The sequence below is a fragment of the Penicillium canescens genome, assembly GCF_028828765.1.
Source record: "Penicillium canescens strain IBT 15451 chromosome Unknown utg000007l_segment0_segment0, whole genome shotgun sequence".
Taxonomy (NCBI): Eukaryota; Fungi; Ascomycota; class Eurotiomycetes; order Eurotiales; family Aspergillaceae; genus Penicillium; species Penicillium canescens.
The window spans coordinates 272042-289676 of record NW_026703969.1 but is presented as its reverse complement, the minus strand read 5'-3'; the positions used below and the strand labels follow the sequence as shown (position 1 = coordinate 289676).

Sequence of the window (17635 nt, the reverse complement as noted above, 5' to 3'; positions counted from 1 at the left end):
AATGGGCAATTGCGACTCCACAGCTAGCACCTTGTGGCCAAATCTACAGCAGATAAACACGGTCTTTCATTATTCTCTATCCTCTCCCAATCTAACCACCCCTCGACCAGCAGACCCCCGAAACAGCAACAGATTCTGGTGTCCCCCACGGAGAATACATTGCACGGTGCAACAGTATGATTAAGCCCCGAGAAGATGCTTGTATATCATCCTACCGCCTCTGTAGGTTTTGCAAAGATATCGGCAACAAATTCTATACAAATGCCCCCATGATGAAGATCACAATTATGGACAGAGGTCTGTACGGGCCTGTGCAAGAATGGGGGATTGTTTGTACTCAATGTATATATTACGGAATACGAACGAACTGTCATTGTGTTCTTGGAAAGATATATAGCCTCTTCTCGGGACTGACAATCCGCTTTGTTGTGCATTATACCTTATGAGATACTAGTATTTCTGGGGCTTCAGGTTGGGTGGACGCGAAGTTGGAATGTTTATTTAAGTGAAGAGCAAGATTTATTGAGCTGGAAAGAAACTTACGCAAGGCTTACATCTATGAAAAGAACAGCCATCGCAAATGATACGCTAAAACAAATTGGTAGGAAGCGTAGCATCAAGACCAAGGGGAACCTCCCCCGAGGGTTGGACACACCAGTTATCCCTCACGCGGAACATCCTGTGGTCGTTTTCGAGACGTTCCATAACTCTGCCAATGCTCACACGTTCCTGGGGAGACACTTTCCCGATCTTGTCGAAATAGTCTATTACGAGCTCCATGGCACGTCGTGCCTGATCATTCGAAGGAGGTTCACGGACACTGATTGGCGAAACATCGTTCATGTTTCTGGTTATTATATTCGAGTTGATGCATTGCGGCTGGGTGCGCCTTGCTTGGCCATCCTTCGTGCAAGGCCGGTTGTGGGCAAATAACATCTTGTTTTCCGACTTAAATTTCTCCAGCCAGTTCTTGTCCAATACTCCGCTGCCTTCGGTAAGACTGCAGGCGTGGGCAAAAGCAAGCGCCTTATCCATGAGTATCTTGTCATCTATTGGAATTTTGCTTCTTTGGTATTGCTTTACCAAGTTCGAAAGCGCCGATTTAAGGTCAGGAACACGCCCCTTAGTTCGGTTTTCTGGAGGCTGGCCGCGGTTGTTGATGACGAGATATCTTTCTTTCCGCTTGACTATTTTTGAAACAGTGCTATAGCGTCATGTCAGGGTACATCGGGGTACAGAAATGTTCTAAAAATATTCCTAGCTTACCTTCTTTCCACTCCGAATAAGGCTATTCATTTCTCCGTGTCAACATATTGCAATAACGCAAATATACCATACTAACCTCCAATTTCAGTCTGTTTCGCTGCCTTGTTTTGCTCGTGGTATAAGCATATCATTCGTCGGTATTCGTCGGTAAGCAACCCAGGAGGTGTTGATTCGGCAGCAGGTCTCTTGCAAGAGTGAGACGCACGCGCCAGCGACGAGGGTAGGGCCGATATTGGGGCCCGATTCGGGGAAGCAAATGATTCGTAGACGGTCGACGAACTTATTGGGATGGGAGCTTGCAATTGTGATGGCGCCAAGTAATTCATTGAGTGAGGCATCGATATATATGGCGGCGGTACTTGCAAATCGTACATAGCATCCGTTTCCGTAGGCGTCCAGGGGTCGAGATTCGGTAGTTCCATTGCAAGTTATGAATGATTGAAACTGTCATCTGGAGACCGAAATGTTTCCGAGTCCGTAGTTCCCGAGCTCTCCAGGGATAATACCAATCCGAACGATGACTCACTCCTTTATTGGGAACACAGGGGCATTGTTGAGATTCAATCCAATTAAGAAGATAGCGAACAGACAAGTAGTGCTGTACAGGGAGACATGAGAGACGATGTTGTCAAAGGAGGCGTGACATTTCCGCGAGATGCATAAACGTCATTTGGCTGAGCTAGTGAGCATAGCTGTCCATGAAGGACGGGCGCACAATTTAAGATACAGGTCATGGTGGACCCGGTCGGAGATACTGTAGTCTGCTCTTGCCCAGATAGGATAATCGGAGATACCGAGACTGATTCCAAATCCTCGGTAGAAACCTTCTGTTTGTCCAAGTAGCAGATCAACTGATGTTATCCACCAGCAAGTTGGTCGCTATTGGTCATGCTTGCATACTAGGGCCTTTGTCGTGGCTGAAGCCGCCCCAATGCCAAGGACAAGTCGGTTTTCTGGAGTACCTCGAGGCTTGGTTTCACGAGAAGAATGGGAATGCTACCCTGTGCGAAGGCTGTGTGGGGTAAACAGGGAAGGCCGCTCTGTCCGCGAACCGGCTCTACCCCCTGCCGGATAGCACGACTTTAGTGAGGGTAATCCAATGCGATAAATCTCAGTGCTATGCCCATTCAGGATATAGATGGGCCCGCCAAAGGCTGTTTCCTAACCAAGGGGTCCGAGGTAGCCGACAATTCCGTGGTCTGAACCTTCGCTTCGCATATACTGTTGGTTCCACCGGCCAAGCCTTTTCACTGGTCACTACGGGCATTGACTACGCAGCTATTTTCAGCCTATTAAATGAAACTTGCAGGAATTTTACGGCATACCTCGTATTTACCAGGGGTTAGAGTCCGCCATAAAAGCAGGGAATTCTCCGTCCACTCCCATTTCTGCACCAACTCAAGGAACAAATCAAATCCCAACTTGCTCATCCATTCTCAGACTGATTCATCAATATGACTGAAATCACGCTCCAAAGTCCTCGTGACCACAATCGTAGATCGTCAATCACATCCCACCAGAAAACAGATGGGAGACGGTTACTTGCGTAGTCTACGGTAAGTTTTTTCCTTGCCTATTCTCGAATTTGCACTAATTTTTGAGTTGTTTAACCAGTGTCCGCCGTCAGGTCTTGCCCCAGGTAAAAACAACCAGAAAGATAGCCGAGGTACCACCACCATTCCCGCCACTCTCTGATTTGCCTACACGTTTTCTGATGCAGTAGCTAATCAGATATGCAGCTACAGATCACTCTAGCAAGGCCACCAAAATCGATGGTAGCTCGCAAGTAATTAACGGTAGCGTTATCGATGGCAAGAGAACTGGCTCAGTCGGAAAACATAGCCTTGAGGGTGGTTCTGTCAAAAACAACAGCAAACTCGCCAACGGAAATATGGACCCAAAGAGCTTTATTGCGTTCTTCTGTAGGGACCGTTGATATGAATCGGACTGCCTGTATCTTCGTTGACGTGTTCAGAAGGCAGTATTCAAGGATTTCAAATGTTCTATTCTACGGACTTTTTCGTGTTTGATAATCAAGATGGGTGACAAGAATAGTTCAATTCTTACCCTGAATGCAAGGGAAATTCGCCAACCTAGAGCGCTTTACTAAATTTAGTCCTATAATAATTTCTGATGTTTTTTCACATTACAATCTTCTTTCGTGGTGAAGAATTGAAACAGAATTGACGCATAGAATACAACCGGAAAGCTAGATATGAAAAGGCACTATTTCAAACAAGAGCTTCGAGGCTGTGACCTCAAACCCCACCAGCCATCAAGCAAAGCACAGAATTGGTACAAATTTATTTAAAATGATAACATCCATAGCCCATTGAAGTCTATGTCTCGGAAATGCGATTCTCGAGTAGTGGACTCCCTGGAACAACAATACACAAACATTCGCTCAATCTGCAGAAACAAGAAGTACCGTTTGACGGCAACCTTTGTTGCAACGAAGCACTCCCAGATAGATGAAGCTGTAAACGGCTTTGCGCTTCTACTCCCAAACCAGGGTAGAACACTGGCAAAACATCTTCCATTGCTGCTGATTAATCTCATAGATTAGGGATATGCGAGATGAATTCTGCTAGTTGTCAGCAACATTTACGCGCAGATCAAGAGTATGGCGCACTTTTCAGCTTGCCCTGATGGGAATTTCCAGCTTTATTAACCACAAGCAAAGGCAGATCCTCCATTTACCTATCGGTGCCATTTTCAGGCCTGCAATATCTCCTTCGAGCTTTTTAATGCAGCTGCTTTGAAATACCACCGAAAGGGTATGTCTCCGGTTTTCTGCAATTAATGACTTGATGAACAAGTGAGTCCGGCTGGCCAGCATACCACAGTCCTGTGGTAAAGCTGTAGGTGTGTGCACCCATGCTCTCAAAGCGCTTGTGCATGCCTGGTCACTCAAAGTCGCAAAGACTGTTGCGTAAAAAGTGCCCTTGCAAGCTATACCGGTTTTTCGAAGCATCTCTATGACAACTTGACGGTCACCCCCTGGAATCTTCTCAATCTATAATCAGTCCAAGGTAGGCCTTGGTCAGGCAGGATCATTAAGTTCGTCATCTGGGTCTGGGATTGCCTTGTAAATGAAGCTGCTCTGTGGATGACTTGCTCTATCCAAGTGAACAGTCGCCGGGTTCTTTAGCGTGCCTGTTCTGGTCATGGACAGAGAGACTTCCTCATTAGGTGCAACTACCAATGGAGGTCTTGAGGCTGTACTGTCCTCCATGATCACAATTGGAATCCATTTTGAAAAGTCGGCTTTAACCGTGACCGGTGCTTTATCTTCACACCCCGTTGGTACGAGTATTGTTGCTGCTCGTATTGAAAATGCTCTTTATTTTATTAGAACAGCGCAGGATGTGTGAGAATAGCTTACCCACAAGCAGTCATTGGCAGTAGAGCTGGCATTTGTAGTTAGTAAATGATGTCTGTGATGGTAAACTAGAGACATACCCTTCTTTAACGATCACCCTTGGTTTTCCCACAACCGGGTCCTTTTTCAAGCTGTCGGCCATGCATGGCTCCAACAGCCATGGATGTATCGCTCTCTCAGTCTCAACGATTTTATCTTCTGTCAACTTCACCCGATGAGTAAATATATCACTCCTAATCTTGATTAACATGGTTTGAACCTGTCGAAAGCAAAAGACTTACAGTGGCACTCCCTGCAACGACCATACTTGCCATTCTATACAAAATGGGTCTTTGAAGTCAGCCACGGATTTTGTCTGTGTCCGACCCTCTTCAACATGGATGACACGATAGGACGGTTTAGCAACAGCCTGAGTCAGGCCATTCCGGGCAATATCAAGAAAAGCATTGTTGTTCTGGGCTTGGGGCTTGAAAATAGCCTGAACTATTGGTTTGAGTGGCCCGCTTGGCGAAGTGAGCCCATCTCGGTGTGACGTGCTGATGTGGCGCTTCAGTGCGTCTTTTCTAGAACATGCCAACCCACACGGGCAAATAAATGGCTTTTCTCCGGTGTCTGATAATGATCGAGTCAGTATAGCAAGTTTTTGGACAATTGGCAGTTGCTTACGGATGCGAACGTGACGCCTCAAATCTGAGTGTCTTCCGAAACACCTGCTACATTTCACACAGGTGTGCGCCACTTCTCCACGGCGTCTCTTCAATTGGGTTGAAGAGGACGGCCCAGGAGGCTGCACAGAGGCAGGCTGCGGACTCGTTGACTTTAGAGTCGCGCCAGGGCTTGAAGTCCATGAAATCCTACGGATATCCCCTGTGCGGTTTTGGGAAACAGGTGGCATTTCGTTCAAGGAGCCAGTATAAAGCCGCGAGTTCTGCTGCCCATAAGGCTGACCACGTTGTCCAGTTATCAGTGTGATGTGAAGGGGCAGGTGAATTGGACGGTTTTGATGCGGGTTGGCAAGATTGAAAGTTACGCCAAGTCTTCTATCTGGCGGCGGTGGATGGAAGTAAAATGGATAGTGTACTGGCGGATACGTAAGTTGTGAGGCATTCGAACTGGGCAGGGTTGACGGGTTCACTTGATCTTTTGCGAGCATCAGTCTCTCTAAACGTCCCTTGGTTCCGGAATCTCAATGAAAGATTGTGGAGGAAATCCCTACCGGGGTTGATGAAAGCAGCGCTTTGGTATGGATGATGCGTCTCAATCCAATGCCCATTTGCATTGGATACCAACCAGTTGCCGTTGGCATTGAGACCTGGTATATTGCTATCTGGCAGTAGTTGGGCAAAATTTGACGGAGGAAAATCCATGGTCAATCGGATATGAATCTATGACGTTTTTCCAGACACAAAAGTGACCGTAACTCAACCGATTGTGAACTGGTTGGAAGGGGCAGCTTATAGAGGTTGCTCCATAGAAAAGAAAAATGAGTGCACGGGATATATACAAATATATATTAGAGATCAAGTAAACGATCAATGCGCAGACTCCGTTAGTTAAAGCGCACAAGACTAGATGGAAATAGATGTGTGATGTGCGTTGCGGTTGCATGAACTCATCCTGGAAATGATGGACTTGATCTAGCCCTCAGCCGGCGGCAGGGGCGTGTGAAAGGAAGGGAGGAGGTGGTTTGGTGGTGGGTCCTCATTTCATACCAGTGTTCCAAGCGTAACAAGCGCGGCATCAGATCCCTCTGCCTGGTTGTCCTTTCCCACCGTTTCCCCAGGATTTAATTCGATGAATTCTATTCTAACCATTGCTACACTGGCACAAATGGAGACGGATGAGATATTTTGGCCCGCACGGGGCACCTGCGGTCTGAACACTGGCGATGTAGGCCTCGTTGACGGAGGGCTACAGCGCCGTGAGGGCTGCAGGCGGGCCCAAATGACCCGGTGGGCCAAAAGAGGACGGTGGAGGGGCTGGTGGTATGGAAGATGAGACCGGCGTTGGATGACCGGTCTGGAATTGACGGTTCCAGGCGTACAGTGTTGTCGTAGGTGTTGTGAAGTAAAGGCGGAAGGCTTCGGATGACCATCTCCCGAGGGCTTGGATGTGGTCATTTCTTAAGCCTGCGTTGTGGGCGTGCTGTGCTGCCCCTTTTCTGAAACTGTGACCCTTAAGTCCCGTGGTATCTTCCCCGGCGCGGTTGAGCTTAGAGATAACCGCACGTTGGAAGGCGGATGAGGTGAAGGGGCCAGAGGAGAGCGTAAACAAGGGGGCAGACATAGGCTGTGAGTCGTGGAGGAATAGCTTAGAAAGGCCTTCGACGGGGCAGGCTGCGTCGTTTGTTGCTGCAAGGACAACATTGACACCTTCGTGGTTTCGGTCGGTCTTGCTTCTCTTCAAGGTAAGGAGGACGTGGTCCATGGTGGGGGAGAACCTGATATCCGCCCGGGTTAACTTAGTAGCAGCGAAGACTTGAGTGTTTCTAAGGTCGGCAGCTGAGTATGTAAATTCCCCGACCCGAAGGAATCCAGCGAAGGCAACGCGGGCGGCCACGGCAAGATTAAGGTCATTTTTCTGGGCCGCTGAGAGCCCCAGCGGTTGGGCAGGGATATGTGAGATATTCCCTGAAAGGGTTATGACTGAGGCGCGTGAGATTGGGTTGCGAATCCGCTTTTGGCGGGGCGGTTGCAGCCGACGAGCGCCATCGATCATGCGACGAAAATGCTTTGCGTGGAGGTCAAAAATTGTGTCAGGTGACCGTTATCGATGTGATACGCGCGGAGAGCCGAGAGCTCAGACATAGCTGAATCGGGCTTCACAGGTGGGGAACTACCCGCGCCCAGCAGGCGTTCCGTAAGCCAAGTGCAGATCGACGGGGCAGTGGCTGGCCAGGGCTGCACTCCGATAATAGCGCAGCTACGGGTGTACGAGCGCTGCGCAGAGCGATAGCCTCTTCTGGTTCCCTCTGCAAGGCCATTCCAGACCAACTTTGCATGGCCAGCATTCACGAAAATAGGCTGTCGAGAGAACCAGGCTGGCGGAGCAAGGGAAAGGAGCTCGTCAACTGTGGGCAAATATCAGCGATGATCCTATAATCGGAACGGGACAGTGCATCAGCTAGTAGGTTCTCCGATGAAGGAAGCCAGTGTGGCTGGACTTCGATGTCAAGGGCGGCTGCTATGCTGAAAAGCATGAGCAGAGAGCGATGAGCCGGCCCACGGAGTGCCTGCTTAGACAGGCCATGAAACGCGACGGCGCTGTCCGTGAAAGCGAGGACACGATGATGAGCCCAATGGGGGCTGTGTATGAGGAAGGCCTGCAGGATCGCAGAGACCTCCTTAATGTTAATGTGGGCCACGTCGCCGCAGGCGGAGGAGGCGTCCACAATAGCCGCATGGGTGGAAGGCAGGTGAGGCGCTGCAGACATCCAGTCCCTGGCGGAGTCCCATGAGGGCGCATAGAAGAAGAAGAGGCCCAGACCTGAGTCGCACGCGTCTGTGTAGAGGGCAACTAGGGGGCGGCTCTTCTCGAAGAAATGGATGCCGTTAAATAACGGGAGAGTGTCCCTCCACCACGCGAGATCCCCGCGGCTATCATGGGATAGGCGGCGGACGGAGCGCTGGTGAGGCGGGAAGGATGCGAGATCGCTGTAGAGCGACTGAAGGCGGGCTCTGCCGAGACGGATAACTATTGAGCAGTGTTGGAGGAAACCGACTACACGTTGCAAAGCTTTATGCGAGACACGATCTAGCTGTAGTAGCGACGCGGCTTCGGAAGATGCGCGTGCTAGCTTATCGCGAGGCATACGGGCCTGCAGAAGTGTCGTGTCGATTTCGACCCCAAGGACACTGACCACGGTACCCGCGGCGTCTTTCGAGTCATTCCGTGGGATGCCTAACGCATCCGTGAGAGGAATATATGCGCTATTGAAAGCGGTAAGGGCTTTAGAGAGACCTCCCACGGAGGAAGGAAAAATAACGATGAAATCGTCAAGGTAATGAGCGATAGAGGCCAAAGGCAAGTAAGCGGTTAGGAGCCAGTTAAGGCCCTCAGCAAAAAGGTTAAAGATGAAGGGTGCCGTTGAAAGGCCGAATGGGAGGCAGCACTCCATGTATGTCTTGCTATCCCATGAGAAGGCTAGGAGGGGCCGGTCAGCGGGGGCGACTGGGATATTACGGAAGGCATCCTTGATGTCGCGTTTGATGATATAGCATCCTCGTCCAGACGTGCGTATGAGATCGAAGATGTTATCCATAGATATGTATTGTATAGTAGAAGCAGCGTCGGGGATGGACTCGTTGACACTGCGACCCGGCGGGTAGGAAAGATCATGGATACGGCGCCAGCTCCCGTCGTGTTTAGGCACCAGCCCTAGTGGGGAAACAACGACGGGGCCAGTAGATGGTTGCACCCGACGACATAATAGGTCATCAGAGAGCTTCTGGGTGATAAGAGAGTGTTCCTCGATGCGGTGATTAGGAGTTCGACGGTATCTTGGCTGGATCGTACAACCGAGGCGGCAGCCGAATGTAAGGATGCCGCTGCAGATAGTCCCTAGGTTGCCAGGATAGCGTTCGAGGAGGGTTTTCCACGCCGAAGCAATGAAGGGAGAAGCGGAATCACGCAGAGGCGGGAGGGAAGGGTCGAAGACCTCAAACTGAATAGAAGTGTTGGGACGCGGGGCTGGCCAGCTAGTTGGTGGCGACAAGGTTTGACCTATACCAGGGCCGACCCCGGCGTGCTCCTAACTCACTGGTTTTACTTTGCAGCTTGTCACGGAATGGTCGTTGCCGCACTTAGAGCAGACGTGTCTTCGGTGGCATGTTCGCCAGTGGCAGCCAGCAGAAGAGTTGAATTTTTCACAAATGACAGTGTCATTATTTGGGGCAGCGGTAGAGCGCGTTGACCGTGTGGTTGGGGTAGCCGGCGCTGTCTTTGCTGGGAGCACGTTGTCCGGGCGAAGGTAGGAGCTTTCGAGGGCTTTCCCAATTTCCCAATCGCTAAGAGAAACGGTGAGGTCGCCTTTATCGACGACCATCTGGTGGTGGTCCAGGGCCATTTGCAGGATACAGTCCTGCCATTTATATGCCCTAGCAAGGTCACAAATGCGGCGGTGGAAGAGAACCATTCCACTTCGTCAGCATCCTCTTCCGCAGTGAGGTCTAAACGTGGGCGCTTGCGCTGCCCGTCGCCCGCAACAAGGGACGCGGACACAGTAGAGATGAATGAGTCCTGCTGGGAGTCGGAGAGGGAATTCCATATGTACTCTGGTGGATAGATCGAGGAGCCCAGGGTGGTCTGTCCCCCAGGGGTTAGACTGGGGGCCACCGAACTATGACGCACCATTGTAAAAGGAACTATTGAAGAAACCGTCGCGGAGAGAGCCCGGCTCTCCCTCGAAACGGCGATGTTCTTTTCGAGGGAGGGGAAGGCCAGGCGATATTTGTGTGCGATGTCCAGCACGGGATATCGTGGGCCCGACGCAAGGGGCTCTCACGCAACAGTCCCGAATAGAACCTATCATATGATGTATTGAAAGTTTTCGTAATTACGGAGCTGATACCTAAAGTCCCGGGAGCCGCTTTGTGGAGCCTTGCTTGGCATGGTCAGTCGGATGCACTAATCGAAGTATTGAGCCCCACACAGGTAGGTTTGCGGCAATGCGATCGTCTTAGCCCAGCGTTTTGCATACACTGATCCAGACTTATAATCCCTAGCCTTTTACAAAGCTGACAGGGGTGGCTAGCCTGTCATGGGCCCTTCGATTCCCCCAATCTTGCCAAATGATTGGGTTCCACCTAATTGTAATCAGGGAGTATGAATTTAGAGGGATCTATGCATATAACACGCAATTAGTCGTGTAAATACTCAGTGTATATTGATATAAGTTAGTACCATCTCTGTGTATTTCCCATTGGAATGTCCCATCTCATTGGCCACCTGTCCTCAATAATCTTATGGAATCGATCTTGTCTACTTGCGCCTTATCTTGGCCTACGTTCCAACGACGATGGATGTCAGTCAAGCCTCTTTCATTTGCTCCTCTCTCTTATGAAGCTGACTGGTTCCTTATTTACAGCAACCACACGCATTTGACAAGCTCGCAGCTATCTCTGCAGTAGCTACCTATTGCGTAGCTTCTCGATTGATGTTCGTGAGTTTGGATAGTAATGTGTCGCTCAGAAACCATGTCAGCCATGAAATTCCTTCCGAAATTCCAACCCCACCAGAGAGACTGGAAAAATTCGTCTCAGGCCTTGCCCAGTGGCAGATAATACTATTGTCTCGGCCGAGATGGAATTATGATTCAACTCTCTCTTTCGGAGTTTCGCGGTGTCTCCTCCCTTTTTTTGCGGAGCACAAGCTCAAGCAGCTGGAGATTTGCCAAACGATTTGGGAAAAGTATATTCGTCGGCCTATGGAACCTTCGGAACTCGCAAAATTTCCCTCCGAACTTACGAATCTTTGGGCCTGTCTCTATTCCGCTGGATTGAAATCGGAAGCAAACCGCATCTACATGGCACTACATCGCGTAGCTGCTGTTTCAGAGGGTGTCAATTGATTGTGTGTTTAAATAGACTTCTTGAATTAACTTGTTTACTTTCCTTCACCGAGATCCATCGCCCGCTAAAACAAATACTGCTCCGTGTAAAGGGAAACTTTGGACCGGTACAGATAATGATGGTATTGTAATGGCGCATTTCTTTACCCTAGCAAGTTGCAACACATCCAAGGCCAAAGTGTGGGTCGACCACTCCATGGATTTTACCCGTTCGACTTACATTGCCCGGAGCTGATTTATGCTGTAGTTCTGAATAGAGCCTCCATCGTTACTGATATGCCATGGTTCTGAGGAGTGACTTTGAGGATATCATTGCTGTGGGCCTCTAAACCGGAAGAGGTGGTTTGTTGGTGGCGCAACGACTTTTTAACCAGTGTCCCAGTCGTATTGGGCGGCAACCAGAAACCTATCCCGGTGTCTACTCCTATTCAGTCTACTGGGAGAACGAAAGGCCGTCTTACGTATACATTGACTCTCCTTCACCGCCATGTGGTAGATCATGGCATGAAGGCCTACGTGGACCGACATCGTCATTCTGAATTAGAAGAGGCGATATCGATTTACGACGGCCTGGATGCTGAGTATAAAGAATTGAAGACAAGGAACTGGGCGTCGCGTCTCGAGTACCTGAGAGTTTCTCTTGGCCGAGTGATCATTGCGTACCTTGATGTGAATATCGTCAAAGCGACGCAACTGTGGCAAGACTTCCAAGTTTCTGTTCGATATTGCCGAGAACATCATCAAGTCACCGGATTCCTGGAGATGGTTATCGATTACTGCCTCTGCGATCTTGCTGCTCGCCTTGAGGATTACAATGAGGCGCATCGAATGCTGAAACGCGCTAAACCTGCTTTTCAGTACCTAGGCCGGGAGCACTGGTGGACCTGCATTGACACGGATTTTTTGGATCTGGTCCGTGATTCTCTCTTGGAGAAAAATTTGATATCAGGTATTGATCAGCGCTAGAAGGATGACTAGTTGCTAGCCAAGAAATTATTCGTCTCCGGCGAAGAAGATCCAGCTAGCTTGTACTGAGCGAACAATAAAGTGGCAATACAGGCGGTAGAACCCTCGTTTGATACTTCGGTGCAGACAGGTTAGAGCCTAAGATAACCAGCATCTCCTTGCCTTTCAGGAACAATTTTACTTACGTCGAATGTTGTCTGCCCTTCGGTCTCGCAACCGACCCATTTCTCTTAATTCTCTTTGCGGAGGCTCTACATTGGATACTCCAATGCCTCATATTACCTAGACCACTTAAGCGTAATTACTCGACTTCCTTCAATGTCCGACTCTATCATTTCCTTCAACGAGGTCTACAATGGACTCACCGACTACCTGCGTGTCCCTCTCAACACCAAGAAGGACGAGCAAGGAAACTGCGTGGCAGTCTTAAGTATCCAGGTGAACTCTATGGCAATGGAAGTTCGCTTGTCACCAGAGAAGCTGTGCCGCGCCAGATTGGACGCCGCAGCTGCCCTAGACGCAGCGACTCTTTCCCTCAAGCAAACAGAGCGCCTTACAAGCTTACTTTCTGCTGCCTGGTGTAAGTCCGTCTCGTTGTCAGCCTCGGTTCAGCATATGGTTTGGCTCCTCTATTTAGAAGAACCTGGACTAAATCTAGCCGCCCTACACTTCCGGCCACGATCAATGGTGTACCTCGTAACGAATTATTGTCGATTGGGGTAGTTTCTACGGGGGTTTCAATTCTTCCTCATTTCCAAGAAAAATGGCATCAGCGAGCCATGGAGCCTGATCTTTTAGTTAATGATGGTCAGAAACGAACTCAATGATTTACAAGAATTAGTTCTTACCATCTTTGATCTTGAAAGATAAGTATTCTTACAAAGAAAAGCAAAGGGCTCTTTAGTGTTGTAGGAAATGTCGTTGTGCTTGAGGGTAGTTGTAGAATCTATGTATGACTGAGCAACATTGTAGAGAATGCTCATTTGAAATATTTTCTGTCGGATTAATAAGCGCTCGGGCCAGTAAGTCCCCAGTTCTAGAAAAATACTGCTTAAGGTCGACTGTTTCACGGAGACGCTGGTGGCTGGCTAGTATTTGCTAGTAAGACATTGGCCACCAACTGCTGCCCGCATCAGGATACGGAGTGGGATTCTCCTGCAGGGCCAAAGTGTCAGCGACAGCTACTTTAGTGCGATAACCCATCCAGCATAGAGATGCTGCAATGCAAGAGACCATGTGGAATTGTTTCGAGGCTGGCAGCAAACCAGTAAGCTGTTTTAATCCTGGATCTCGCCGACTCTATTTTATTACCCTACCGGCGAAAATGATTGCAGTTTTACGTGAATCCTTAAATTGTATCGTAACTAGTTGAGCGTAAAACTCCAGCGGGTATGTTTCAGGACCATGACACGAACCTGTACGAGAACGTGATGACTTCAAGGATAGAAAATCGGCGGTAGTAAACAGGCAGATATTGCTTCGGTTTCAGCCCCACTCCGCTAAGTAGTGTCAGCTGCTCAAAAGACTACTAGGGAAGGCAAGACTTTATTTCTGTTCCTTGGATATATTGGATCATATATAGTGCCGTTCAAATAAATCAATAATGAAAATATTTATTTATCTGTTCTCATCATAGGATCGAGGCTGGACTGCACCTTTGAGAGGATCTGTCCCAGCTATCATATCTCTGATTTGTTCGTCGAGGCATAGGTTCTGGGCATGAATCCATCAGGAGAAGCGACTCCTGAAGGAAAATTGTGTCCTGCTGTGACATCATTGACGCTGGGAGGACTAACCGAAAAATGTTTTTCATTGCTTTTGGAGCAATGATGATGTGGCCAGAAGGTCATGAGTCAATGATTATCTTTTTTCTCTCTCTCGGACTGTACACTTTGCCATGGGGGAGACCAGCTATGACTGTGATCATGCAAAACTAAAAGATTAACACTGTTGCATTTCTTTTCGTCATCACAAAATGCGAAGTAATGTAGCCACTGTCTTCACACGAGTGATGTCTTGTTTCGGTTGATCGTAAGTCTTCGGTAAGAGTCGCTGGTCGGTCAAGTAGTTACCCAGTAATATTGTATATCTTGAATTTTGCCGCCTTAGGGCCATCGAGGTTGGTTATAGCCTAAGTTGTACTAAATGTAGTGTATCAGTTGAGAACTGGGGCCTCAGGTTGAACTCAGGGTTTCGGACGAATTGAATCTCCTCGAGTATCTTAGTTTACAGTAATTAGGAGAGGTAGCAATTAATTCAGGGGGTTTAAAAGGTTCCAGCTAACTTTCCCCAATTCATCGTAATACGATATATATCTCTACACTATGATCATGCAAGACCAATTCTTTTACCAACCTTCGACATTACCCAGTTTTCGTGTGTAAGACATGCGAATACGTTATTCGACCAAAGGAGTTCTTTCAGCACCTTCAATCAGCGAACCGTCGCCTCGAATGCGTACGGCACGCCAAAGTGCGGACGTTATCCAGACCTCCGACCGGACGCATGAGTGCGATAACTGGCAGCCACCTACTTCGGTTACCCAGCTAATTCCTAATTACCAATTTACCCTGATGGTATCGTTTGCGAAAAAGGGTCCTTTTGCTTTTTTATCGCGCGTACGATTAAGACTATGAGACAGTACTGTCGTGACCAACATAGCTGGGGCGCACCTACCAATCTCGGAGGCCGTCGCCGAACTCAGGGACTACCGGTCGCCGAACAGCAAATGCAGCAGCCTACGTGAGTAGTCCGATGCCAGCGCGCTTTTATAAGCCGCGCGGTGTCTTACTACATTCGCGTTCAAACCCTATCCCATTTTTTTGAGAAAGCCGGGGAGGTTGTGGCTGAAGGCGACATTACGGACTATATCATCCTCTTTTCGGGCTAAAGTGGAGCATTTTAGTAAGCAGTGAAATGAACTTTCTTCTATTTCTGACTTAAGATGGAGTCGTGGGCTGTGTTGCCATGAGTACTAGCTCGGAGATTCTATTCGAAAATTCCGTTTCCATCCGTTCCCTGAAACGACTTCTTTCTTCGCTTTCCTGACGCCTGCCGCACAATTTGTCGGGGCCGTTGAGCTCCAAGCAATTGACACAAGTATAATTTTCGGTGCAATTGGCGCACGCACACCAGGGAGCATTAGCGACGCAATTATAGCAGACGAAGCAATCGCATTCTTTGCACACCAGAGGACAGGTGGAAAATTCGTGAATCACGTGCAGTAATGAAGGAGGGAACAGCTTGGCTCGATTATTCCACCAGGAGGAGTGTGGTTTTGTTTCATCGTTGAATTTATCCACAAGACCGGAAGCACAGTTTATACAGAAGCATTGCTCGCACGTGCGGCAGTTCATCGTACCGTATCTTTCTCGAACGGTTGTGAAGCATTTGTCGCAACGGACGACCTCGGCCCAGGCTGAGGAAGACCGGAGAAATCTAATCTGTCCGAATCGATCTGGTCTAGTTCATTACCAATGAGCTTGCCAGGGATGGGCTCCTCAGATCCGATGCCAGGAAGGCTGCGGCTAACGGATTCGGCAGAGCCCGAATCTGGGAACTTCAGTGCCATCAGAGTCGGCGTGAAGTATGTTTCCAAAAATGGATCGTAAGATGAAATATCGGGCAATAAAAAGAAATGGGTGTCCTAAACTGATTGGCAAGGCAGTGAGGAGATAAAGAGGAATATAGCTGAAGTTTGGTTGTTGGGGCTCTTGATCCAAACGTTCCTCATGGTAAATACATTGGTCAAGTGGACTGAATGTGGCTGGGTGGAAATTCTGGACGATCAGCATGAACTATTGATGTTGCGTATGTCTAGCCAATCCCCGCATATGATACTGCGCCGCTCTTTGCCACCGAAATTTGCTCAGTAAGAGCGAACAAACAATTGTGTGGAACGTTACCACGGGAGCCCCGATCTCGTGGAAAGAGACCGTCTGTGGAAATGAGTCCTTCCTATCTCGGAATCACGCCAGTGAGATGCCCCACATCCAGCATAATGATTGGAACGTTCGGAAACGGGGGGCAATCGTGCGGGTCACTAAGCTGATCTTGTTTTAGCCGCCTCAGTAGCCCTAATGTTCAGACTTCGTGCGAGACCCAACATCGCGGTATGATAATAACCCTGTCGACTTTCGTCAGGGTCTCAGCTAAAGTGCGAGAGAACGAAGTATGTTTCAGGAAGAAACTGCTAGGGGCGCAAATAAAAAACTGCTGAAAGGCCCGGTTAGAGAATCTCCAGACCCCTGAAGACCTCAAACGCCCAGGAGCCTCCAAATGATTTCTAGTGTTTCGATAGCCAACTTGAGTCCTCCGGTTGGCCTCAAAGTTTGACAAGGTATAATAGAGTATCTGGGATATCCCCCATTTGCTTCGGAGTACGCACAGCGTCCTAGTTATCGTGGGAAATGGCGATTGAAAATTAGAAATGTTTTTGATGCAATGGAACCAGTTGTGATGTCGCGATTACCTTACGAATACTGCATGAAACCGGTCGATAGATGATCCGTCGGCATAGCTTATGTAACTAGAATGGACCCATAAATAGTGAGAAATAGGGGTAATGGAAATACAGAGTCATTTACATCTCCAATTGGGTGGAGACAGGACAAATCGTGACATGTGATCGGAGCCTGAGGCTTCACTCGAGGGTTTCTGACGAAATTACTTCCAATATAGACTAGCGTGTCTTGGCGTTGGGCTGCAGAATCAATCGAAAAGTGTAGGTGGCACCCGTTGTGAGATAAACAAACAACATTGAGATTTATGCTACTGTGAAATAAAATTGTTAGGTACCGGGGACTCACCCCCGAGACCGATGGCTGACCACCCGCGGGTTCCCCTCCCACAAACCCAGCTCGTCCCATCAACCCATTGTCGGTAGAGGACTTCAAACCACAAATCGTACCTTACAATGGAAGAGGCAACATTGGCAAGGGGATGGATTTGTTAGTACACCACGGTCAACCCCCAAGTTCACAGGGGAGTCCATGGGACTAATGACCACCAAGGTGGTGTGGATGCTCATCGGCACGCTAAAGACGCCAATTACCATCAGACTAAATACACATCACATATGCCAGCGCTTATCTGCCTAGTGGTCATGTTCGTTGTCAACGATATGGAATCGACGCACGCAAGTTCTGTACAAGAACCGTATCCAGACTTTTTGCCGTTTTTTACCCCAGACCTTCCTTTGCAAGATTTAGAAGACTGGCTCGGTGTCAACCAAGGATCCATCGCTATCTGTGGAGGGCAAAATAGAATACCGATTTTTGCCCCATCAGGCAGCACCCTAGCCTTCATTTTATTCCCCATGTTTTTGTGAGATGGATTCGAGGGCCAGATCCCAAGGGGCTTCTTATTGAATGCCGAAGATTTGGAAAGAGGAAAAATCTGCTTGAGCGAGCTTCATCTTTTCACAGAACTCCACGCGATTCAGAGTCGTTCAA

At 48.7% G+C, this 17635-nt stretch overlaps 4 protein-coding genes across 4 annotated transcripts; 2 read left to right on the top strand and 2 right to left on the bottom strand.

The window, feature by feature from the left end:
• Positions 1-588: 588 nt before the first annotated feature.
• On the bottom strand, positions 589-1688 carry N7446_010550 (DNA-binding domain-containing protein; the record flags this gene model as incomplete). The annotated part of the gene is made up of 2 exons (XM_058519293.1): positions 589-1187; positions 1343-1688. The coding sequence occupies 2 exons, from the start codon at positions 1686-1688 to the stop codon at positions 589-591; spliced, it is 945 nt and encodes a 314-aa protein (XP_058368131.1).
• Positions 1689-2793: 1105 nt separating this feature from the next.
• N7446_010549 (uncharacterized protein) lies at positions 2794-3202 on the top strand (the record flags this gene model as incomplete). The annotated part of the gene is made up of 2 exons (XM_058519292.1): positions 2794-2822; positions 3022-3202. The coding sequence occupies 2 exons, from the start codon at positions 2794-2796 to the stop codon at positions 3200-3202; spliced, it is 210 nt and encodes a 69-aa protein (XP_058368130.1).
• Positions 3203-11720: 8518 nt separating this feature from the next.
• N7446_010548 (uncharacterized protein) lies at positions 11721-12182 on the top strand (the record flags this gene model as incomplete). Its single annotated transcript, XM_058519291.1, has 1 exon — positions 11721-12182. One exon carries the CDS (start codon positions 11721-11723, stop codon positions 12180-12182), a length of 462 nt encoding a protein of 153 aa, XP_058368129.1.
• Positions 12183-15534: 3352 nt separating this feature from the next.
• N7446_010547 (uncharacterized protein) lies at positions 15535-15753 on the bottom strand (the record flags this gene model as incomplete). Its single annotated transcript, XM_058519290.1, has 1 exon — positions 15535-15753. The coding sequence occupies one exon, from the start codon at positions 15751-15753 to the stop codon at positions 15535-15537; it is 219 nt and encodes a 72-aa protein (XP_058368128.1).
• Positions 15754-17635: the final 1882 nt, after the last annotated feature.